Source organism: Lolium perenne, chromosome 7 (assembly GCF_019359855.2).
Source record: "Lolium perenne isolate Kyuss_39 chromosome 7, Kyuss_2.0, whole genome shotgun sequence".
In the NCBI taxonomy this organism is placed as follows: domain Eukaryota; kingdom Viridiplantae; phylum Streptophyta; class Magnoliopsida; order Poales; family Poaceae; genus Lolium; species Lolium perenne.
In genome coordinates this window covers 224,035,089-224,060,367 of record NC_067250.2, presented here as the reverse complement: position 1 = coordinate 224,060,367, position 25,279 = coordinate 224,035,089, and the positions used below count along the sequence as shown (strand labels likewise).

At 45.5% G+C, this 25,279-nt stretch overlaps 1 protein-coding gene and 1 pseudogene across 1 annotated transcript; both read left to right on the top strand.

Annotated features, from left to right (window-relative positions):
* Positions 1 to 1,858: 1,858 nt before the first annotated feature.
* LOC139833857 (protein ALP1-like) lies at positions 1,859 to 3,129 on the top strand (annotated as a pseudogene).
* A 665-nt stretch (positions 3,130 to 3,794) lies between these two features.
* Positions 3,795 to 5,934, top strand: LOC127313716 (uncharacterized). Its single transcript, XM_051344189.2, has one exon. It carries the CDS (start codon positions 4,159 to 4,161, stop codon positions 5,425 to 5,427), a length of 1,269 nt encoding a protein of 422 aa, XP_051200149.1. The 5' UTR covers positions 3,795 to 4,158; the 3' UTR covers positions 5,428 to 5,934.
* The last annotated feature ends 19,345 nt before the right edge of the window (positions 5,935 to 25,279 follow it).

Here is a 25,279-nt window from a genome sequence, read left to right as displayed (position 1 = left end):
GAGGGAGGCGAGAGGGGGGCGAGACGAGAGCGCGGGGTGGTGGCACGGGCGCCCGGCGGTAGCGCCCGCTACCGCCCGGCTACCGCCCGCGCTGGGGGCGATAGGGGGGCGAGAGGGAGGCGGCAGCGTTGGCACCAGCGGGGCGATAGGCGGGGCGAGAGGGAGGGGGTAACGGCTAGCTGAGGTGGCGCGATCTGATTCGTCCACCTCAGCTAGCCGTTGGGGTAGCCGTTGCTGGCTCAAAAAATTCGAAAAAATGCCAAAAACCCCCAAATTTCATCCCCACCCCCTATAAATACCCCCATATGGTTTCACTCATTCCACACCTCACTTCATCTCCTCCACTCTCCATTTCCACTCCACTCAACGCCATGTCTTCGTCTAGCAGCAATTCGAGCGACGGAATGGAGGGTGATATGATCAGTGCATTCTAGGCGGAGTATGAGGAGGCGATGCTCAACGAGGAGGCGGAGCCAAGACGGTCGCGACGCCGCCGAGAGTTCATTAGGCGTGATCGTCTGGGTGCCCACGATCGGCTCTTCGAGGACTACTTCGCCGACGACTGCAATTATCCTCCGAGCTTCTTTCGGCGAAGGTATCGGATGAGGCGATCCCTTTTTCTGCGCATCGTGGATAGATTGAGTGAATACTCTCCTGGCCGACGAGTACAACTATGGTTACTACCTTTGCCGACGACATCTACCCCTCCTGGCCGGTGTTCATGAAAGGTGTTACTCTTCCACAAAGTGAAAAGCATCGACTGTTCACTGCTGCTCAATCAGCTTGGCGCAAAGATGTCGAGTGTGCCTTTGGAGTGCTGAAGGCTAGGTTCAACATTCTAGCAGTTCCGGGACGCTCCTACTCGAGGCGTACTCTTGGGTTGATCATGCGTACATGTATCATCTGCACAAAATGATCATCGACGATGAGCGTGATACAAATTTGGAGAACATCTATGAGACAGTTGATTCCAATGTCGGGCCTGCGATACACAATCATGCACCACCAAGCCTAGCAGCCAGGATTCAGATGGACAATGAAATGAGGGACTCACCGATGTATACACAGCTCCAGCATGATTTGATTGAGCATGTGTGGGCTAATGCCTAGATTATGTAATTTTTTCAAATTTTTATGTAATTTTTTCAATTTTTTTTATAATGTAATCGGTAACAATTTTAGTTGAATAAAATAATTTTCTTGCATTATTTTGAATGTTGTAATCTGAAAAAGAAATGCTAATGTCGAGGAGAGAGAAAAGCTGACGTGGAGGAAAGAGAGGTGAGAGCTGGCACTATAGCCCGTGCACTGGCACCGTGGGGTGAGAGTGGGGTGAGAGTGAGGAAAAAAGCTGACGTGGCGAGGATATAGTGAGTGATGCATTGGCACCAGCCTTAGGCTGGTGCCAACGCGGGCGGTAGTGGAGGCGATACCGCCCGCGACAGGGCGAGAGGCGGGTGAGAGGCGGGCGAGACGAGAGCGCGGGGCGGTGGCGCGGGCGCCCGGCTGTATCGCCCGCTACCGCCCAGCTACCGCCCGCGCTGGGGGCGAGAGGGAGGCGAGAGGCGGGCGAGAGTGGGGCGGCAGCGTTGGCGGGGCGGGGCGAGAGCGCTGGGGGCGAGAGGGTGGCGAGAGGCGGGCGAGAGAGAGGCGAGATGCGGGCGAGATGCGGGAGAGAGCGGGCGAGAGGCGGGCGAGAGAGTGTAACGGCTAGCTGGCGTGGCGCGATCTGATTCGTCCACGTCAGCTAGCCGTTGGGATTCAAAAACGGCAAAATTTCATCCCCACCCCCTATAAATACCCCCATATGGTTTCACTCATTCCACACCTCACTTCATCAGCTCCACTCTCCATTTTCACTCCTCTCAACGCCATGTCTTCGTCTAGCAGCAGTTCGAGCGACGGAATGGAGGGTGATATGATCGATGCATTCCAGGCGGAGTATGAGGAGGAGATGCTCAACGAGGAGGCGGAGCCAAGACGGCCGCGACGCCGCCGAGAGTTCATCAGGCGTGATCGTCTGGGTGCCCACGATCGGCTCTTCGAGGACTACTTCACCGACGACTGCAATTATCCTCCGAGCTACTTTCGGCGAAGGTATCGGATGAGGCGATCCCTTTTTCTGCGCATTGTGGATAGATTGGGTGAATACTCTCCGTATTTCACCCAAAGAGTTGATGCTCTCAACCGTGCTGGTTTTTCTCCCCTACAAAAGTGTACTGCGGCTTTGCGTCTGTTAGCTTATGGAGCCGCTGCAGATACGATAGATGAGTGGCTTAAGTTAGCTAGACAAACTTCATCAGATTGTCTAGATAGATTCTGTGAAGGCATCATTGAGTGTTACGGGGAGACGTTTTGCCGTCGCCCAAATGTCGAGGATACTCAGCGTCTGTTAGCGAAAGCCGAGGAGCGTGCCTTTCCGGGCATGTTAGGGAGCATCGATTGCATGCATTGGCAGTGGAGGAACTGCCCAGTGGCTCATGCTGGTCAATTCACAAGGGGAGAATCAAACACCCTACCATAATCTTAGAAGTCGTTGCGTCGTATGATCGTTGGATCTGGCATGCCTTTTTTGGAGTGGTCGGGTCCAACAACGACATCAATGTACTCAACCAGTCGCCGTTGTTCACTGATGTGCTTAGGGGAGAAGCACCCGTAGTGAACTTCACGGTGAATGGACACGAGTACAACTATGGTTACTACCTTGCCGACGGCATCTACCCCTCTTGGCCGGTGTTCATGAAAGGTGTTACTCTTCCACAAAGTGAAAAGCATCGACTGTTCACTGCTGCTCAATCAGCTTGGCGCAAAGATGTCGAGTGTGCCTTTGGAATGCTGAAGGCTAGGTTTAACATTCTAGCAGTTCCGGGACGCTCCTACTCGAGGCGTACTCTTGGGTTGATCATGCGTGCATGTATCATTTTGCACAACATGATCATCGATGATGAGCGTGATACAAATTTGGAGAACATCTATGAGACAGTTGATTCCAATGTCGGCCCTGCGATACACAACCATGCACCACCAAGCCTAGCAGCCAGGATTCAGATGGACAACGAAATGAGGGACTCACCGATGTATACACAGCTCCAACATGATTTGATTGAGCATGTGTGGGCTAATGCCTAGATTATGTAATTTTTTCAAATTTTTATGTAATTTTTTTTTATAATGTAATCGGTAACAATTTTAGTTGAATAAAATAATTTTCTTGCATTATAGTGAATGTTGTAATCTGAAAAAGAAATGCTAATGTCGAGGAGAGAGAAAAACTGATGTGGAGGAGAGAGAGGTGAGAGCTGGCACTATAGCCCGTGCACTGACACCGTGGGGTGAGAGTGGGGTGAGAGTGAGGAAAAAAGCTGACGTGACGAGAATATAGTGGGTGATGCATTGACACCAGCCTTAGTGTGGTTGTTATATTAATAGAGGGGAGTGTGAGCCTGTTCGAGGAGTCCGGTGTAAAAGTAAAGTGTGATTGAAATTGTAGATCCGTAGTACTAATTCCTTTTCTATTCCCGTGTCAGTGCTACAAAGTTGCCACTAAATTCCTATCAATGCAGCACTGTGCATACACCAATGCAAATCGGCGTCGGTGCATCTTACTACGAGTCGACCAGCGAGCATGTCCCCTCCACAACAACTAATTGATTACCGTCAGAGTACATTGCGCACTGTGCATACTTAGCAAATACGCAAAACCAGCCATACGAACAGTAGGCATAATTGCCCCGCCCAACCTCCCATCATCACCACACCCAGAGGCCAGAGGTACATCCCAAAAGACACACTCATGGCCGCGCCCGCGCCGTACGGCGGTGTTGGCGACCGGACCGGAGGGTGGTGGTGGTGGATGCCGTTTCCTTCCGACACCGGCCACAGGCTCGCAGCATCAGCGGCAGGCCTTTATCAGCCATGACCGCGGTACACCCACCGACCGCCGGGTAAAGAAGTGGCAGACTAATCCGCTGTTCATTCCTAACCCCAGCTCTGCTAAAACTCAGCCAGATCCCACTCCCACTCTCGCTATCACTCCTGCTCTGCTAGCTCTTCCCCACCACTCTTCTCACTGCCGAGCTCGCTCGTCTCCCTTCCCAAAGCGCGCCACCCTGCCTCACAACTCGCTTGTCCGCTTCGCTGCGGCCGAGGCGGCCTCACATGGCGCTGCCCCCTCTCCTCCTCCTCATCCTCCTCCTGCTCGCCTCGCGCGCCGCCTGCGCCCGGGCCGCGCTGCACGACCGCGACGCGGCCGCGCTACGCGACGTGCGCGCCAGCCTTCGCGACCTGCCGGGCTCCCGCTTCTTCGACTCCTGGGACGACGCCGCCGCCGCCACCCCGTGCGCCTACGCCGGCGTCGTGTGCGCCCCCGACGACGAGGACCCGTCCGGGACACTCCTCCGCGTGTCAGTCCTCACCCTCGGCACCGGCCTCTCCGACTCCCCCGGCCTGGCGGGCACGCTCCCCGCCTCGCTCGCCAGCCTCGCCGCGCTCACCGACCTCGTCCTCTACCCGGGCCGCGTCGGCGGGTCCATCCCGCCCGACCTCGGCGCCGGCCTCCGCCGCCTCAGGCTGCTCTCGCTCTCCGGGAACCGGCTCACCGGCCCGGTCCCCGACTCCCTGGCCGGACTGCCCGACCTGCACACGCTCGACCTCGGCAGCAACCGGCTCGAGGGCGCCGTCCCCTCCGGCCTGCTCCTCCCGTCCTCGCCCAGCCTCAAGGTGCTCATCCTCGCCAGCAACGCCGGCCTCTCCGGCCAGATTCCCGCCCAGTTCTCTGCCTCCCAGCTCTTCCACGTCGACCTCAGCCGCTGCTCCATCGCCGGCACGCTCCCTCCTCTCCCTCCCACCCTCCGCTACTTCTCCGTAGCCGCCAACTCCATGGACGGCGCCCTCGACGAGGCCTTCTCCACCGCCAGCCAGGCCCCGGCCGACCTGGCCTTCCTCGACCTCTCCATGAACGACTTCTCCGGCGCGATCCCGCCGCAGCTCTTCGCGCTCCCGAGCGCCTCCTCGCTGCTCCTCTCCCGCAACAACTTCACCGGCGCCCTGTCTGTTCCGGCGACACCGGCCTCCGCGACGCCGCCGTGGGCGGTGGTGGACGTCAGCCACAACGCCATCTCTGGCGAGGTGCCGGAGGCGCTGGCGGCGGCGGGGACCCTGTACGTCAACAACAACAAGATCTCCGGGGAGGTCCCCGACGCGGTGGCGCGCAGCGTCTTCGCGGGGAGGATGACCACCTTCTACGCGCAGCACAACTTCCTCACGGGGTTTCCCGTGCCGTCGCGGCCGCTCCCGGACTCGGCGGCGCTCTGCCTCTCGTACAACTGCATGGACCTGCCGTCCGCGTCCGCCGCCGACGGCTGCCCCACCATCGGCGGGCCCCTCGAGGCCAGGCCCGCCGACCAGTGCCGGAGCGGCGGAGGGTGATGCCGCCGCCGACGCCGACACTCCGTGGCTCACGACTGGCAGGTGGGGGCTCCGTCGGTGTGGCACGGGCGGCGGGTGACTCGGGTTCACACATTTTGGTTTTGGTTTTGGTTTTGGGTTTGTCGGGATGTTGTTTCAGCGGTGGATTTCATGTGATCGGGGTTTGAATTTATCCGCCGTCGGGCGGGCAACGGTCACACGGGGAGAGGCCCTCTCGGTTTGGCGTCTTGGTCAGTTCGTGACTGCGTGCGTGAGTGTAGTAGCTATAGTGGTGTTTCGTGACTGCTTTGGTTTGGTTTGTACGTTGTGTCCAAAGGAATACGTGGCGACGTCAGCAGGAGCGCAGTAATGCCAATTTAAGCATTTCTGCCCATGCCCTACCAACCGCAAGAGGACGGCCTAATGGTGGCGTTGCTGTGTATGTATAGCTTTGTAGCTAGCTGGTTGAATTAATCTCTTTGTCCTGTTTATCCCAAATGTTGAAATTTTATATAGGTTTTCTGCCAATTGTCAGCCGTCATAATCCTAATCCTGTTTGGAAATTTTCAAAAGGAGTAGTAATTGTGTTTGATCTTTTCTTTTTTGGATAAAACAATGTACTGCTCCAAATGCCATGAAAATGGGCACGATCAACTCAAATCTTACATTACTAATTACTATAAGGATCTGTTTGGGCCTTCGGAGGAAAGTTCTTTCTCCCTTAATGAGGACCGGCCTTCGGAGGAAAGTTCTTTCTCCCTTAATGAGGACCGCACGGACGATATACCCCAAGTTTCTCCAGAGGAAAATGGCCTCTTAACTGCGCCTTATTCTGAGGATGAGGTTAAGAAGGCAATTTTCCAAATGGAGTGCAATAAAGCACCGGGTCCAGATGGTTTCCCAGCAGAGTTTTATCAAACTTTCTGGGATACTATCAAATTGGATCTTCTAGATTTGTTCAGTGATCTTCACACAGGACAACTAGAACTATTTCGTCTAAATTTTGGTGAAGTAATTTTGTTACCGAAGGTTAATGAGGCAGAAAGGATTCAACAATATAGACCTATTTGCCTCTTAAACGTCAGTTTCAAAATTTTCACGAAAGTGGCCACCATTAGACTGAATACGGTCGCGGATCATGTGGTCCAACCTTCTCAGACTGCTTTCATGCAAGGAAGGAATATCCTTGATGGAGTGGCAGTTCTGCATGAGACGGTACATGAGATGCATTCCAAGAAACTTAATGGGGTCATTTTAAAATTAGATTTCGAAAAGGCATATGATAAGGTCAAATGGTCTTTCCTACAACAGACACTCAGGATGAAAGGTTTTTCTCCTGAGTGGCGTGCTCTAATTTACGATTTTGTGTATGGAGGTAGCGTGGCAATTAGGGTCAATGACGACACCGGCCACTATTTTCAGACACGAAAGGGGTTACGCCAAGGCGATCCGCTATCACCAATGTTATTCAACATTGTAGCAGATATGCTGGCAATACTCATAGAGCGTGCCAAGTCTGATGGTCAAATTGAAGGTGTGATCCCACATTTGGTTGATGGGGGTTTATCTATCCTTCAATATGCCGATGACACAATTCTTTTTATGGATCATAATCTCGAAAAAGCTCGTAATCTCAAATTAATTTTAGCAGCCTTCGAGCAATTGTCGGGATTGAAAATTAATTTCCATAAGATTGAATTGTTCTGTTTCGGTGAAGCCCAAAACGATATGACTCAGTACACTGAGTTGTTTGGTTGTGGGCAGGGCCATTTCCCTATTCGGTATTTGGGTATCCCGATTCACTATCGGAGACTTACCCTTGCTGAATGGAAGATTGTGGAAGAAAGATTACAGAAACGCCTTAGTAGTTGGAAAGGCAAATTGCTGTCCATAGGAGGAAGATTGGTACTCATTAACTCGGTACTAACAAATATGGTACTGTATATGTTATCATTCTTCCTCCTGCCGAAAGGAATTCTGCATAAACTCGATTATTATCGATCCAGATTCTTTTGGCAAGGGGACAGCGAGAAAAAGAAATATCGATTGGTTAAATGGAGTATAGTGTGTAGTCCCAAAGATCAGGGCGGACTTGGAATTCATGACCTGGAGGTTAAGAATTCTGCTCTGCTAGGTAAATGGCTTTTTAAGCTTCTTACCGAGAACGGGACTTGGCAAACTATTCTCCGGAGAAAGTATATTGGCTCGAAGACGCTCTCCCAAGTGGTTTGGAAACCCGGGGACTCTCACTTCTGGGCTGGTCTCATGGCAACGAAAAATATTTTCTTTCGTCATGGTACTTTTTCTATTAAGAATGGAGCACAGATACGTTTCTGGGAAGATGTTTGGTTGGACAATGCTTCCCTGAGTGAACAATATCCTGCTTTGTATAGTATTGTTCGTCGCAAAGGTGATACCATTGCTACCGTCATGGCTACCTCACCTCCGAATGTGACGTTCAGACGGGTTTTACTTGGACAAAGGCTAACAGCATGGAATGCTCTAGTTCAACGGTTGGGTGATATTCAATTATCACCTGAACCGGATGAATTTAGATGGAATCTCCATGTAGATGGCTCTTTTTCAGTTAAATCTTTATACAATGCAATCCTCCATTCTGATTTACCAGTTGATAACAATAAGAAAATTTGGAAGATGAAGATACCATTAAAAATCAAGATTTTTGGATGGTACCTTCGTCGAGGAGTTATTCTTACTAAAGATAATCTTGTTAAGCGGAATTGGCACGGAAATTCACGGTGTGTTTTCTGTCATCATGACGAAACCATCAAACACCTTTTCTTCCAGTGCAGTTTTGCGAAATCTATATGGTCAGTCATCCAAGTAGCGTCTACCCTGTATCCCCCGACTAGTGTGGCAAATGTCTTTGGCAATTGGCTTCATGGTGTTGATTCAAGGTTTAAGTTGCTTCTTAGGGTGGGGGCGCTTGCAGTTATCTGGGCGCTATGGCTATGTAGAAATGACAAGATTTTTAACGATAAAAACTGTTCTTTGTTGCAGGTCATCTACAGATGTACAGGTATTCTCCGTTCATGGTTACCTCTTCAGCGGGCGGAGAACCGAGACCTATTTACGGAGGTCTGTACACGGTTGGAGGCTACGGCGAGGGATACTTTTTCCCGACATGGGTGGCAGCATAGTCTACGGATTGAAGCTCCACACTCGTCTTAGGCGTTATATAGTTTATCGTCTCGATATGTATTTCGCCTTTTTCCTTTTATTACTCGTTCTGGACTATTGAAACAGCTGTGTGCATCCTGGTTATGCAGAGGCTGGATGTAATTGCTTATCTAAGTAATAAAACATCCTTTATCGAAAAAAAAATGCCATGAAAATTCCACTTGGTTTTGTGCAATCATTGCTCCAAATGCTACTCGACATAATATGATTGGTTCAAAGATGACGGAGGTTCGTAGCATAGAAAACAATTCTAACGCAAGAACGAACAAAATCAAGATTCAATCTGGGAAAAAGCCTAGGTCTAATCTACTAGATTGACGCAACGAGATAGAAGAGAACATTACCCTTGAAGATCCAAAGTGGTAACGAGATCAGATCTCGAGGATGATGTAGTCGTACACTTGCCGAACTCAAGTTTGCGGTGAAGTCCTTCCGGCGCTGCAAGCGGGCTGCACCCCCATACTTGGTCACATGTACGGTGTCAATGAAGATGCCCTCGCCCCATTCCAGCGGGCAGCCGATGTAGTAGTTGATCCTCATCGGAATCCCAGCAGCATGGCAGTGTGGTGGTGGTGGTGGTGGAGGAGGAGAACTCCTGTAGGGCTTCGCCAAGCCTGCGCATGAGAAGTAGGGAGAGAGGGTAGCAGATAGGGTTGGGGAAAAGGGTGTGGTGGCCGGCCAACCCTGTTAACAGTTGATTTTCAACCGTCAGAAAACTAACCCAGACCCCTAACTATGCCAACTACCTTTAAGATCAGTTGAAGCATCTCGACTACGCCATGGAAGCAGAAGCCAATACCTTCAAGATCAACTGCAACCCTGCAAGAAGTTGATTCCATACTAATCTTATCTAACCCTAGAGCATAGTCTCGCTAACCTTGGGTTTAACTTCAAAAAAAACCACCCTTTGATGCACCATCTTACAAGCTGTGTAAGCTATAGCATCGAAGCCAAGATACCCTACATGGTTCATCTGGTCCTTACCAAGTGAAGCGCCTTAAGACACTTCGAATCTCAAGATTAGATGAAGGTTACCCTCCCATTCTTTAATTGGTATTAGTCAACCCCAACCTAGAAGTTGAAGATGATTTTCGGTGATTGTTGTTGTTTCATATATATGGAGACCACCCAGGAGTTCCGCCGACTTTCTAACTTACCGCGCGTCTTACAGAGTAGTAAATCCATGTATAACTCTCGAAAACTATGGATTGCCACGTCGCCCATGTGGATTCTTCAACATAATACGGAAGATCGATGACTTCTTCAAAAATGCCCGACAAGACCCGTAGCCGAAGCTGTGAACCCACGATGAAAAATCTTAAGGGTGGAAGACTTCATCCTCCACTAAAAAATTAAGCTAACTCTAAAAGTTTTCGACCCTTCTAAAACCCCGTTTGGATGCACTAACTCTCCCAAAATCATGGAACCCTCTAGGATCGTTAAGAAGCTACAGGTCTAACACCCGCATGGAGTAGTCAACCTCTTCACGAAGCTTGCCCTTGGCAGAATTTTATCGTGTCTCTCGGAAGCTGAAGCTATGACCGTCTCGACAACTGCACGTCTATGGGAAGATGGAGTCTAACTTTAATCAACCTATAAAACCTCCCTAGTACTACACTTAGTAATCCCGGGACGAGATTATTTTAAGGGTGGAAGAACCGTACCACCCCAACTTTTGCAACCTGGTTTAGTTATCCATAGTGCAAAAATCAGGGGGAAGAAAATTTTTTTTAAGGCTAATTAAGATGAATTGCCTTGATCTGTTGTTAGGATGAATTGTCTTGATCTGCTTAAGATGATTTGTCTTGATCGGCTTGAAGATGAATTGCCTTGATCTGCTGGTAGATGAATTGTCTTGTTATGCTTGTTGAAAATTATCTTGATCTACCTCCAAGACCTCTAGTTATAAAACAACTTAGCAACTCCCTAAATAAAACACATGTGTGGCCTTGGAAATTCTTTTCCTTTCCCTACCAATACATAAAACCATATGCTTGGTGTTTTCCCATAAGTACCCCCAACTCACATCTTCTAGTACTCAAGAAAATATGGTCACTCTTCTATCACCTTCACCTCCTCTCTTCAAAAAGCATTTGAAGTTTTTGACAAAAGTCACTAAACATCTTTTGTTTGTCCTATGACTCAAAATATTAATTCAAAGGATCTTACCAAAAAACCTTTCCTTTTTAAAATTGGCTATGATAACCTTAGATCATATGGTATCACAAAATGGTTTCTAAAGTTATTTTGTTTTAAAACAAAGTATTTGCCCAAGGACCTACCCTTACTTTGTATGACCCTAAAATTTATATAAAGGTTTTATATGCAGCTTTGGTTACCTAAAATAAAATGGAATGATCCATATTTTCTATTTTCTCTATGGATCATTCTCTTGCAAAACCCTTCCTTTTTCTTCAAATACTTCAAGTAGGGTTTCTTATTTTGATTTAAATCAAATAAAGACCATATTCACCACAACAAAATTTTAGGACTATTTGATCTATGATCAAATATCCATGGCATTGTCTTTGCCAGTAATATTATCTCACATATCTGTCAATCAAGTTCACCTAGTCATGTCCTTGGAAAATTATCATCTGTCCAACAATAAATAAAACTCCATTTGTATATCCAACTTTACAAAATCATCCAACTCTACCCTTGGCAATGATCCAAAATTTAAAATTTGGAGTTTCCCTTCAACTTGACCTAAAACCCTAGAAAAAACCTCTCCTTCCCGATACACCACTATATCTAGTCTTACCAAATCTTTGCTCAAATAAATAGGGGACAATGTTATCTTCTCCATGTCCTCTAGGAAATCACTCTTTTACCCAAATTTTCATGTTAATGGTACACATAACACATGCCACCTCTTGCACTTTCTACTACCAAGCTTATGAGAAAAATCTATGGGGAATTGTTACGCAGGTAGACCCATGTTAGCTAAATATTATCAAAGCCCAATTACCTAAGGTCTTGAGAATGGGATCTATGCCCTATCCTCTCCTCTTTCTCACCACTTAGTTTTACCACTCATGAAATATTTATCTCTTCTCTACTTGGAAATGGTAAGTTCACCCTTCCATGCTCTTATAAAAAATCTCCACAGTGTGAGCCATGATCGTGCAAGTCCTTTGTGGCTTGTTCAATTTTCAAAACTTTCTAGATTATCACCACTAATCATCCCCTCTCTACACCGTGGTCTAAATTTCATGGTTCAAATTGGATACCACCATCACCACCACCACTTTGTTATCCTTTTATTCTCGATCCCTTTCCAAATCTTGCAAATTGGTGCAAACCTTATCATTGCATGATCCTTCATCTCCCACTCACCATCCACCCCCTCTTTTTCTTCCCTCTCTCTTGCCAAACCATAGAAGAGCACCACCACTACTTCCTTTTCTTCTTCTTCATGGGCGAGCCATGGTGCTCAACCACCACCCCAAGGATTCCACCACCCTGCCCCAAAACCTAAACCCTATACCCTTCGTTGGAACTCCCTCTAGGCCTTCCCCACCAGCCCAAGTCGAGCAGCCAAAATGGAGGCCCAACACTAAACCCTAACCGAGAAAGAACGAGAGAGAGCATCAGCTCTGGAAACTCCTTCGCTCGATCCCTCCCTTCCCGCGCGTGCCCCTCCTGCTGATGTTCGCCTCGCAACGTCACCCCACCCCTGATACGCGTACAGCACGCGACCGTTGGGAACCCCAAGAGGAAGGTGTGATGCGTACAGCGGCAAGTTTTCCCTCAGTAAGAAACCAAGGTTTATCGAACCAGTAGGAGCCAAGAAGCACGTTGAAGGTTGATGGCGGCGAGATGTAGTGCGGCGCAACACCAGGGATTCCGGCGCCAACGTGGAACCTGCACAACACAACCAAAGTACTTTGCCCCAACGAAACAGTGAGGTTGTCAATCTCACCGGCTTGCTGTAACAAAAGGATTAGATGTATAGTGTGGATGATGATTGTTTGCAGAAAACAGTAGAACAAGTATTGCAGTAGATTGTATTCGATGTAAAAGAATGGACCGGGGTCCACAGTTCACTAGAGGTGTCTCTCCCATAAGATAAATAGCATGTTGGGTGAACAAATTACAGTTGGGCAATTGACAAATAGAGAGGGCATGACAATGCACATACATGATATGATGAGTATTGTGAGATTTAATTGGGCATTACGACAAAGTACATAGACCGCTATCCAGCATGCATCTATGCCTAAAAAGTCCACCTTCAGGTTATCATCCGAACCCCTTCCAGTATTAAGTTGAAAACAACAGACAATTGCATTAAGTATGGTGCGTAATGTAATCAATAACTACCTCGGACATAGCATCAATGTTTTATCCCTAGTGGCAACAGCACATCCACAACCTTAGAACTTTCTGTCACTGTCCCAGATTTAATGGAGGCATGAACCCACTATCGAGCATAAATACTCCCTCTTAGAGTTAAGAGTAAAAACTTGGCCAGAGCCTCTACTAATAACGGAGAGCATGCAAGATTATAAACAACACATAGGTAATAGATTGATAATCAACATAACATAGTATTCTCTATCCATCGGATCCCAACAAACACAACATATAGCATTACAGATAGATGATCTTGATCATGTTAGGCAGCTCACAAGACCCGACAATGAAGCATAATTAGGAGAAGACGACCATCTAGCTACTGCTATGGACCCATAGTCCAGGGGTGAACTACTCACTCATCACTCCGGAGGCGACCATGGCGGTGAAGAGTCCTCCGGGAGATGATTCCCCTCTCCGGCAGGGTGCCGGAGGCGATCTCCTGAATCCCCCGAGATGGGATTGGCGGCGGCGGCGTCTCTAGAAGGTTTTCCGTATCGTGGCTCTCGGTACTGGGGGTTTCGCGACGAAGACCTTAAGTAGGCGGAAGGGCGGAGTCGGAGGGCTGACGGGGGCCCACACGCTAGGGCCGCGCGGGCCCCCTGGGCCGCGCCGCCCTAGTGTGGCGGCGCCCCGTGGCCCCACTTCGTCTCTCCCTCGGACTTCTGGAAGCTTCGTGTGAAAATAGGCCCCTGGGCGTTGATTTCGTCCAATTCCGAGAATATTTACTTACTAGGATTTCGAAACCAAAACAGCAGAAAACAAAGAATCGACTCTTCGGCATCTCGTTAATAGGTTAGTGCCGGAAAATGCATAAATATGACATAAAGTATGCATAAAACATGTAGATATCATCAATAATGTGGCATGGAACATAAGAAATTATCGATACGTCGGAGACGTATCAACCCCCTGACGTCAACCCTCGCCCCTCCATTGGGCGTGGCCACCGCCCACACCCCGCTGGTCACCCTCCCCCTCCTATAAAAATCCCCCTCCTTGCTCACTACTGTACCTCACACTACTTCCTCTCCCACCCCAGACACCATCTAGATAGCGCCCCGACGCTTCTCTGCCTTCTGCTCACCGGAGATGAACGCGCCGGCGTGGTCACCGTGAGGGTGGCGAGCACGGTCGAGCTCCCTTCGGCGTCCTTGTCCCTTCCTCTCTGCTCCATGCTGCTCTTCGTCGTCCTCTCGTTCTAACACGCGTTTCCTCGATGTCCAGGACTGCCGGTAGCCGCCGCCGTCGCCATTCATTCGGGAGCATCTGCATAGTAGAGCACGACACGAGAAGCTTCTACAGCAGCTGGAGGAGCTTCTGGGCGCGCCTGTCGACCGCCCCGACCCACTGCTGCTTCGTTGAGGCCCGCCGTCGACCACCGCCGCCTCCAGGTGAGTCCCCCGCGACCCCCGCGTGCCCGCTAGGGTTCTCCCGTGTGTATGCATGGCGCCAGGAGGACGACGGTCGCCAGCCGTGAGATCCTGTTTTAATCCAACTGATGCGTACCGGTTCGCTGCCTTGGCCACCGACAGGTGGGACCCTCTGTCGGGGTTTTAATCATTTCCCTTCCCCGGTTCGGTGACGTTTTTGGTCCGACCCGTTTCTTTCTGCGGGGCCCAGTTTACAATAGAGCCCGTGCCCTTTTTCCTCCTTTTCTGAAATTAAATCCCAGCGAGATTCCTGTTAGCTTTTAATTCACCAAAATTTCATAGTTGATCCAAATCACGTGATTTAAATTTTTTAGTATTCATGTATGTTTTCGTGACCACCTCAAATAAGAATCACACCAATATCTATCCTGCAGTTTAAATTAGAACAAACATAACCTTGTTAATTCAAATTTGAGAGTTTCAGAAACAGTATTAATCCAAATCCAATTTTGTATTGAACTATAGGGCATTGCCAATCTTTTGGCACCGGTTTGAGTATTTTTTTGGTCAAATTATGGATTTATAATCATAAAACTAGTTTAGTCAAAATCTATGTTTGGGAATTTATTTAAGGATCTTAAATTATTATTTTTGAGTGAAACCATTTTTGTTGTGCTCACATTACTTTTGTAAACAACATATTCAGTGCTCAGATTTATTTGAGCATGTGAGAATTTCTAAGGTATTAAACTTTGAATTGGTTCCTCTAGCCAGTAAAATTATTATTAAAAATATTTTAAAACTTCAAAATTGGTGAATCCAATTTTGTAGGGATCTCTGTTTGAATAGCTATCCAGTGGTATGTTGCTTACTTCCTATTTTGTGTAATGTTCTGTGAGAAAAATAAACTAGGAAAATGATTTCTGATTTTTCAAAAATGTTTAAAAATAAAATATAAAAGTTTTTGGTACAAAACCAATGCACTTTTCTTCTTTGTGATGTTATCTAACAGGGAATATAAAGTATAGGCCCTGGTAATAAGAAGATGGACAATTGCTAATTTGTGATGCTCTCATGCCTTTATTAAGGGAAATAAATTGGTTTTCCTTAAAATAAAATTATAAAGTTGTTTTGTAGGGACTATAAGTCCTTAGTATCCTCAATAGTAGCCTCTGGTTGAGTGATTAGCTACTAGTTGTTGCATGTTTGATTTGATGGTGCGATGTGCTGATTGTATTTCCTTTTTATTTCGCGGCGATAAATTCGAACATTGTCGGGTTTAAAGAAGATGAATGATTCGAAGATCTTTGAAGAAGACCAGGGACAATTAGCCATTCAAGGCAAGCCATCTTTTGATCTCATGCCTCTATACTATTTGCATTGTGCACCATTTCATTTTCTTGCCACTTGTGTTACTTTGAGTTGATTCTATTCATCTATTTGATAAACTTGGACTTCCCAAGTTTGATTGCCTCTATTGATACCTAGTTACCAGCTCACTAGTTGTATGATATCCTATTGATATCTAATTACCCCCCACTTGTTGTATGATGATTAGCATCATTCCCCTTGTTGTAGCCTTGATCATGAGACTAAAACTAAAGGTTGGGAACCCCTCGGAAATGCTTATGCAAATGTTTTGAAAACCTTGGGAAGAATTGGTCTTGCCCAAGTGTAGGTTTTAAGTGGAAATGTTATTTTGTACCTTTGAAAGATGGTAAAAGGACTTTTGGTTGGTGAAAAAAAAATGGGGACACATGTTTTTAAATAGCATTGCGTATAAGTGTTCGCCAAACCAACTTTTACCCGTGCAACCACACTACCCTGAAGTGGCATGGGGCGTAACTTGTAGTTTGTTTGTCTTAGCATGGGATGCCTCACAACTATATAAGGGTGTTGTCTCCCTGGAATCCGGATTGTTGTTGGTTTGGGCAATCGTATAACGGGATGCCTTCGGGGCTACCCGTCCGGAAGACACTATGGGTCTCCCGTCGTGGCAATGGAGTCACGCTCGAAATAATGAGGTGAGCTACCATGGTTTGCTGGGGAGGTATACAATCCATAGGGTAGGGTCCTATCTTAAGGTGAATTGTCGAAAGGTTATGTCTCGGTATTTGTCGTGGCATATGTTGTTATGGGGGGATGATGCCCACACGATAGGTATTTGGATCTTGTGAGGAAAGTGTACAAATCTATTCAAATAGTCGCGTCCGCGGTCATGGATGGGTTGGAATGGCCATACTTAACCTGGGTTGGTTTTGTTTTTAAAAAAATGGTTTACAAAGGAAATGAGGAAGTTGTTTTCGGAGTACCGGAAGGGTATGGATGGAATAATAGAGTATGAAATGTTTTGGGTCATATGGTGATGATCGGAGAAAGGAAAATAGGGTTACCCCATCCTAGTGGTTTGTAGTCTTAAAATTCTTTTGAAGTATGTTCTTCAACAAAGATATAGAGATGCCATATCCACAAGATAAAGTGTATCTTCCACACATGTTATATCAATGAGAGAAACTATCTCTTACCTTGTCGCCTTAGAATAGTGCCTATTACCTTGCTAATGCCAAATATGCATCCCATTAATCTCTTGTGATGGTTTGCAAGTACAATTCCAAATGTACTCATGGCTTTTTCCCTGGCTATTTACTTGGCTAGACTTGGAGGAATTCGACATATGAATAAGGATTTGATGACATCTATGCGAGCTAGGAACATTCTCCCAGTCAGTTGTCTGTCGGGTTATGGCAGATGACCTGGGCTCTACGTTGTTGAAGTGTTTCCTCTACTCTGGTGTTAAGTTGGACCTTTCGAGGCTATTATGTAAGTATTGGTCATGTGACCTATTTGTAATATTCTTATTCCGTTTTGTAATGGATGATGTAACTTTGATATCAGTTCCGTTATGTGTTCACGGTGCACTGATCATGGGATCGTGAAATGAGTACATAACGGTTATTTCAGACAGCTAGTCCGGGGTCCCCACAGTGGCGTTGGTTGTTGTTGGGTAAATAAAATAAGGGTAGTGTTGGGCGTTGTCTGGTGGATGTGGGGAAGAAATTGCCCCCTCCCACGCCGTCTAATCATCATAAAAAGCAAAACCTCTTCCCTCCAACCCACGCATCATATTCCCACCCACATAGCTATTTGTCTGTGCTACTGAGCATAGTTGCAACATTTCAACACATGATGGGTCAAAGTATTAGAACAATGGCGCATCATTTTGGATAAACCAATGCAACAAAAAAGTTTGTACATGCAGAAAAATCCACAATAGTCGTAGCAAATCCCCATCCGTCATAGAAAACCCCCTGAAAAAAGACAAATAAAACATGCATGAGAGATCATTGTTTGCACTACCTTCAAAAAACATTTGCACTAACCTTGCAATATGGTGTTGGCAACAGTTGATCCATTCAAACTCGCTGAAGCCTCGGCCCAGCATCTCTCCTTGACTCAGCACACAACACACTAGAGACCCTCATATTTGGTCTCCTCTCTCCCATCCATTGCATGTGTTCACATCTCCAAGACCAACTACGGAGGAGAACGGGAAGTAGTAGCATGGGGTCAGACAAGGAGCCGGCCTCCGGGTGTCACAGAGGATCCACGGGAGCTGGGTTGGGGGCAGCGAGAAGCTGAGAATGCTGGTAAGAGAAAAGGAAGTGAGTGGAGTCGGCGTTCTCGTGATTACTACCCTTTTTCTAATACTCCCTCAGAACCTTAATAAGTGGTGTGGTTGTAGTCCGAATTTGGACATGTGTGCAATCATCAATGATGTGAAATCATCAATGAGAAACTCTTCTGGGGGCGGGTAAAGTACTTTCAGAGTGCTCAATTTGTTCGTGTTGACCTCAAATTTGAACTAAACCACGAGGATGCTTATTAGGGATCGGAGGGAGTATTAAACATCTGGTGCATGATAATAATAATCAAATCCAAAAAAAGGCTCGAGCATTATACAAATATTCAGTAGGTGATAGTTACAAATGTAAAATAAAAAAAATACATTATATAGAGAGGTATTAAGGTATGCCAAAAGTTCAACCATGCTGGCATAAATGTTTGGTAAAAAATAATGATCCAAACAACCGAGAGAAATACAATCAACATGCTCACAGCAAGCTACCTCTCCCCTCTTAGTATATAGGTTGTGTTCTATCCGGTTAGACCTCTATGAGTTGCATCAAGAAGCATGTGGGACATCTCCACCGTTAATATGTGATATGGATACAGAGTAGTGATGCAAGCGACGTCCACTTGCATTGAAAATAAGGGGCTCCTTACTTCTAATAGGGCATTCTAGTATTATATAACCCAATGCTCCATTCGGCAAACAAATACATGCCTTGAAACACAATATAATGCACATGACCGTCTATTAACAGTCACTCAAAAAAGCTAGTCCAACTTTACTGGCTTACTAATGTTAAGTTGAGGTTTTTTTTCTCAAAAAGGAAAACTTAGCAACCACTACAGTGTCAAAATTAGTATTAGCCTTATCCCAAGGTCACGGGACGGAGTTTTTTTCAGATCACACTATTTCTGGTCATGTCGAGTTGGAGAAAGTAAAATGAATGTTACTTTGTTCCTGAACAATTGCCTTCATGGAGTGATAATGAGAACGCCTATGCCTCGGTGGCATGTGTTTGAGCATTATATGGAAACAGATGTTCGGTATATGTGTCTCGGGACACAATTTTGCGTATGAAGGAGGCTCATAAGTGTTGTACATGTGTGGAAATGTACACGTGCAAAATTGATACAATCAACTCTCCGAATATGAGTAGGTAAGTTAAGTCCCATGGTTAAGCTAGGACTCACAAATTACTTCAAGTACTTATGTCGTGCAAAATAGACTAGACTTGCTTGTTAGTTTGTTTTTGGTTTTCAAGTACGTTCAAATTTCTCATGGGGTTTCTAACACGACCAGAACATGAAGCTCTCGCCTTTGCATACCCAACATATGAGAATTAGGAGTTCCCTAGTCATAACCCTCAAGGAATGAGGACGCGTGTTACGTTAGTAAGGCTTTAGGATTAAGCTAATTCACTATGAAGAACATGAATTCATCTCTTCACTTACCCAAGGAAACTTGAAAACCCTGATGCCGTTGTTTTTTATCAAGTCTTCCGCTGCTGAATTATGGGGCCTTTGTTGGATACATAATGTCAATATTGTTTTGTGTGCATGTTGTGAGAGAGTTGATGTCTCCACTCATGTTGTAATATGTGAACCTTTTGGATCCTGAGCCATAATGAAATATATTGGTTTGGACTTTGTTTATCAAGTGACATAATTCCTATTTTCTTGGGGATGGAATATGAGATAATTTATTGTCGGGTGAATCGAGTTGCCACATTACTCTTTGAGGGTGACCTCCTAGCTAGATGGTTCGTACCACAATGATCTCTTCGTGGAAGATGTTGAAGAGGACCGTGATACGTCTCCGACGTATCGATAATTTCTTATGTTCCATGCCACATTATTGATGATATCTACATGTTTTATGCATACTTTATGTCATATTTATGCATTTTCCGGCACTAACCTATTAACGAGATGCCGAAGAGCCAGTTGCTGTTTTCTGCTGTTTTTGGTTTCAGAAATCCTAGTAAGGAAATATTCTCGGAATTGGACGAAATCAACGCCCAGGGGCCTATTTTCACACGAAGCTTCCAGAAGACCGAAGATGATACGAAGTGGGGCCACGAGCTGGCGACACACTAGGGCGGCGCGGCCCAAGCCCTGGCCGCGCCGGCCTAGCGTGTGGGGCCCTCGTGTGGCCCCCTGACCTATCTCCTCCGCCTACTTATAGCCTTCGTCGCGAAACCCCCAGTACCGAGAGCGACGATACGGAAAACCTTCCAGAGACACCGCCGCCGCCAATCCCATCTCGGGGGATTCAGGAGATCGCCTCCGGCACCCTGCCGGAGAGGGGAATCATCTCCCGGAGGACTCTTCACCGCCATGGTCGCCTCCGGAGTGATGAGTGAGTAGTTCACCCCTGGACTATGGGTCCATAGCAGTAGCTAGATGGTCGTCTTCTCCTAATTGTGCTTCATTGTCGGGTCTTGTGAGCTGCCTAACATGATCAAGATCATCTATCTGTAATGCTATATGTTGTGTTTGTTGGGATCCGATGGATAGAGAATACTATGTTATGTTGATTATCAATCTATTACCTATGTGTTGTTTATGATCTTGCATGCTCTCTGTTATTAGTAGAGGCTCTGGCCAAGTTTTTGCTAGTAACTCCAAGAGGGAGTATTTATGCTCGATAGTGGGTTCATGCCTCCATTAAATCTGGGACGTGTGAGAAAGTTCTAAGGTTGTGGATGTGCTGTTGCCACTAGGGATAAAACATCGATGCTATGTCCGAGGGATGTAGTTATTAATTACATTACGCACCATACTTAATGCAATTGTCTGTTGTTTTCAACTTAATACTGGAAGGGGTTCGGATGATAACCTGAAGGTGGACTTTTTAGGCATAGATGCATGCTGGATAGCGGTCTATGTACTTTGTCGTAATGCCCAATTAAATCTCACAATACTCATCATATCATGTATGTGCATGGTCATGCCCTCTCTATTTGTCAATTGCCCAACTGTAATTTGTTCACCCAACATGTTATTTATCTTATGGGAGAGACACCTCTAGTGAACTGTGGACCCCGGTCCATTCTTTTACATCGAATACAATCTACTGCAATACTTGTTCTACTGTTTTCTGCAAACAATCATCATCCACACTATACATCTAATCCTTTGTTACAGCAAGCCGGTGAGATTGACAACCTCACTATTTCGTTGGGGCAAAGTACTTTGGTTGTGTTGTGCAGGTTCCACGTTGGCGCCGGAATCCCTGGTGTTGCGCCGCACTACATCTCGCCGCCATCAACCTTCAACGTGCTTCTTGGCTCCTACTGGTTCGATAAACCTTGGTTTCTTACTGAGGGAAAACTTGCCGCTGTACGCATCACACCTTCCTCTTGGGGTTCCCAACGGACGCGTGCTGTACGCGTATCAAGCAGATTTTCTGGCGCCGTTGCCGGGGAGATCAAGACACGCTGCAAGGGGAGTCTCCACCTCCAATCTCTTTACTTTGTTTTTGTCTTGCTTTATTTAGTACTTTGTTTGCTGCATTAAATCAAAATACAAAAAAATTAGTTACTTGTTTTACTTTACTTAATTCCATGCATGTTTTTATTTCACTAGTTAGGCTTAATGGAAAACAACAAAAATATTAGAGATCTTTATAGTATTTATCTTGAGTTAGGACATGAGGTGTTTGAAGAGAAAATTAAAAAACCTATGGAACTTTATATGCGTGATAATGGAAATGTTATTAGTATGAATGCTTTGAACACTATTATTGCTAATGCTATGGAAGAATTTAAGCTTGGGGAAGCTGGTTTTGATGAGCATGATATTTTTAGTCCCCCAAGCATGGAGGAGAAAATTTACTTTGATGATACTTTGCCTCCTATTTATGATGATAGTGGTATTTTGGTGCCACCTACTATGGAGGATAAAGTTTATTATGATTATAATATGCCTCCTACATTTGATGATTATGGTGATGAGAATAATAATGATAGCTACTTTGTTGAATTTGCTCCCACTACAATTAATAAAAATGACTATGCTTATGTGGAGAGTAATTATTTTATGCATGAGACTCATGATAAGAATGCTTTATGTGATAGTTATATTGTTGAGTTTGCTCATGATGCTACTGGACATTATTATGAGAGAGGAAAATATGGTTGTAGAATTTTTCATGTTACTAAAACACCTCTTTATATGCTAAAAATCTTGAAGTTGCGCTTGTCTAGTTTTCCTATGCTTATTGCATTATGCCTACATAACTTGTTTATTTACAAGATTCCTTTTCATAGGAAGCATGTTAGGATTAAATTTGTTTTGAATTTGCCTCTTGATGCTCTCTTTTGCTTCAAATACTATTTCTTGCGAGTGCATCATTAAAACTGCTGAGCCCATCTTAATGGCTATAAAGAAAGCACTTCTTGGGAGATAACCCATGTATTTATTTTTCTACAGTAATTTTGTTTTATATTTGAGTCTTGGAAGTTGTTACTACTGTAGCAACCTCTCCTTATCTTAGTTTTGTTGCATTGTTGTGCCAAGTAAAGTCTTTGATAGCAAGGTTCATACTAGATTTGGAATACTGCGCAGAAACAGATTTCTTTGCTGTCACGAATCTGGGCCTAATTCTCTGTAGGTAACTCAGAAAATTATGCCAAATTACGTGAGTTATCCTCAGATATGTACGCAACTTTAATTAAATTTGAGCATTTTCATTTGAGCAAGTCTGGTGTCTCTTAGAAATTCGTCTTTACGAACTGTTCTGTTTTGACAGATTCTGCCTTTTATTTCGCATTGCCTGTTTTGCTATGCTTGATGGATTTTTCGATTCCATTAACTTTCAGTAGCTTTGTGCAATGTCCAGAAGTGTTAAGAATGATTGTGTCACCTCTGAACATGTAAATTTTGATTGTGCACTAACCCTCTAATGAGTTGTTTTGAGTTTGGTGTGGAGGAAGTTTTCAAGGATCAAGAGAGGGAGATGATACAATATGATCAAGGAGAGTGAAAGCTCTGAGCTTGGGGATGCCCCGGTGGTTCACCCCTGCATATTTCAAGAAGACTCAAGCATCTAACCTTGGGGATGCCCAAGGCATCCCCTTCTTCATCGACAACATTATCAGGTTCCTCTAGTGAAACTATATTTTTATTCCATCACATCTTATGTACTTTGCTTGGAGCGTCGGTTTGTTTTTGTTTTTGTTTTGTTTGAATAAAATGGATCCTAGCATTCTTTGTGTGGGAGAGACACACGCTCCGCTGTTGCATATGGACAAATATGTCCTTAGGCTTTACTCATAATATTCATGGCGAAAGTTTCTTCGTTAATTTGTTATATGGTTGGAAACGGAAAATGCTACATGTAGTAATTGGTAAAATGTCTTGGATAATGTGATACTTGGCAATTGTTGTGCTCATGCTTGAGCTCTTGCATCATATACTTTGCACCTATTAATGAAGAAATACATAGAGCTTGCTAAAATTTGGCTTGCATAATTGGTCTCTCTAAGGTCTAGATAATTTCTAGTAAAGAGTTTGAACAACAAGGAAGACGGTGTAGAGTCTTATAATGTTTACAATATGTCTTTTATGTGAGTTTTGCTGCACTGGTTCATCCTTGTGTTTGTTTCAAATAGCCTTGCTAGCCTAAACCTTGTATCGAGAGGGAATACTTCTCATGCATCCAAAATCCTTGAGCCAACCACTATGCCATTTGTGTCCACCATACCTACCTACTACATGGTATTTTTCCGCCATTCCAAAGTAAATTGCTTGAGTGCTACCTTTAAACATTTCAAAATTTATCACCTCTGATTTGTGTCAATGTTTTATAGCTCATGAGGAAGTATGTGGTGTTTATCTTTCAATCTTGTTGGGCAACTTTCACCAATGGACTAGTGGCTTCATCCGCTTATCCAATAATTTTGCAAAAAGAGCTGGCAATGGGATTCCCAATCCCAAATTAATTAACAAAAAAATAGACACTCCTCCATGGCATGTGATTGTTGGACGGCACCCGAAGGATTCGGTTAGCCATGGCTTGAGAAAGCAAAGGTGGGGAGGAGTGTCATCATAATAAAACTAAAATAAAAAGGCACTCCTTCATGGTATGAGATTGTTGGCAGGCACCCGAGGATTCGGTTAGCCATGGTTTGTGAAAGAAAGGTTGGAAGGAGTGCCACACAAAAATAAAATAAAATGGGAGCCGCTCTTTGAAGGTTTGTCTGGCAAGGGGGTTAGAGTGCCCACTACCATTCGTTGACAACAACAAATACCTCTCAAAATTTTACTTTTATGCTCTCTATATGTTTTCAAAACCAAAGCTCTAGCAAAAATATAGCAATCAATGCTTCCCTCTGCGAAGGGCCTTTCTTTCACTTTTATGTTGAGTCGGTTCACCTATTTCTCTCCATCTCAAGAAGCAAACACTTGTGTGAACTGTGCATTGATTTCTACATACTTGCATATTGCACTTGTTATATTACTTTGCATTGACAACTATCCATGAGATATACATGTTACAAGTTGAAAGCAACCGCTGAAACTTAATCTTCCTTTGTGTTGCTTCAATACCTTTACTTTAATTTATTGCTTTATGAGTTAACTCTTATGCAAGACTTATTGATGCTTGTCTTGAAGTACTATCCATGAAAAGTCTTTGCTATATGATTCAATTGTTTACTCATTGCATTACCATTGTTTTGATCGCTGCATTCATTACATATGCTTACAATAGTATGATCAAGGTTATGATGGCATGTCACTCCAGAAATTATCTTTGTTATCGTTTACCCGCTCGGGACGAGCAGAAACTAAGCTTGGGGATGCTGATACGTCTCCGACGTATCGATAATTTCTTATGTTCCATGCCACATTATTCATGATATCTACATGTTTTATGCATACTTTATGTCATATTTATGCATTTTCCGGCACTAACCTATTAACGAGATACCGAAGAGCCAGTTGTTGTTTTCTGTTGTTTTTGGTTTTAGAAATCCTAGTAAGGAAATATTCTTGGAATTGGACGAAATCAACGCCCAGGGGCCTGTTTTCACACGAAGCTTCCAGAAGACCGAAGATGATACGAAGTGGGGCCACGAGCTGGCGACACACTAGGGCGGCGCGGCCCAAGCCCTGGCCGCGCCGGCCTAGCGTGTGGGGCCCTCGTGTGGCCCCCTGACCTATCTCCTCCGCCTACTTATAGCCTTCATCGCGAAACCCCCAGTATCGAGAGCCACGATACAGAAAACCTTCCAGAGACGCTGCCGCCGCCAATCCCATCTCGGGGGATTCAGGAGATCACCTCCGGCACCCTGCCGGAGAGGGGA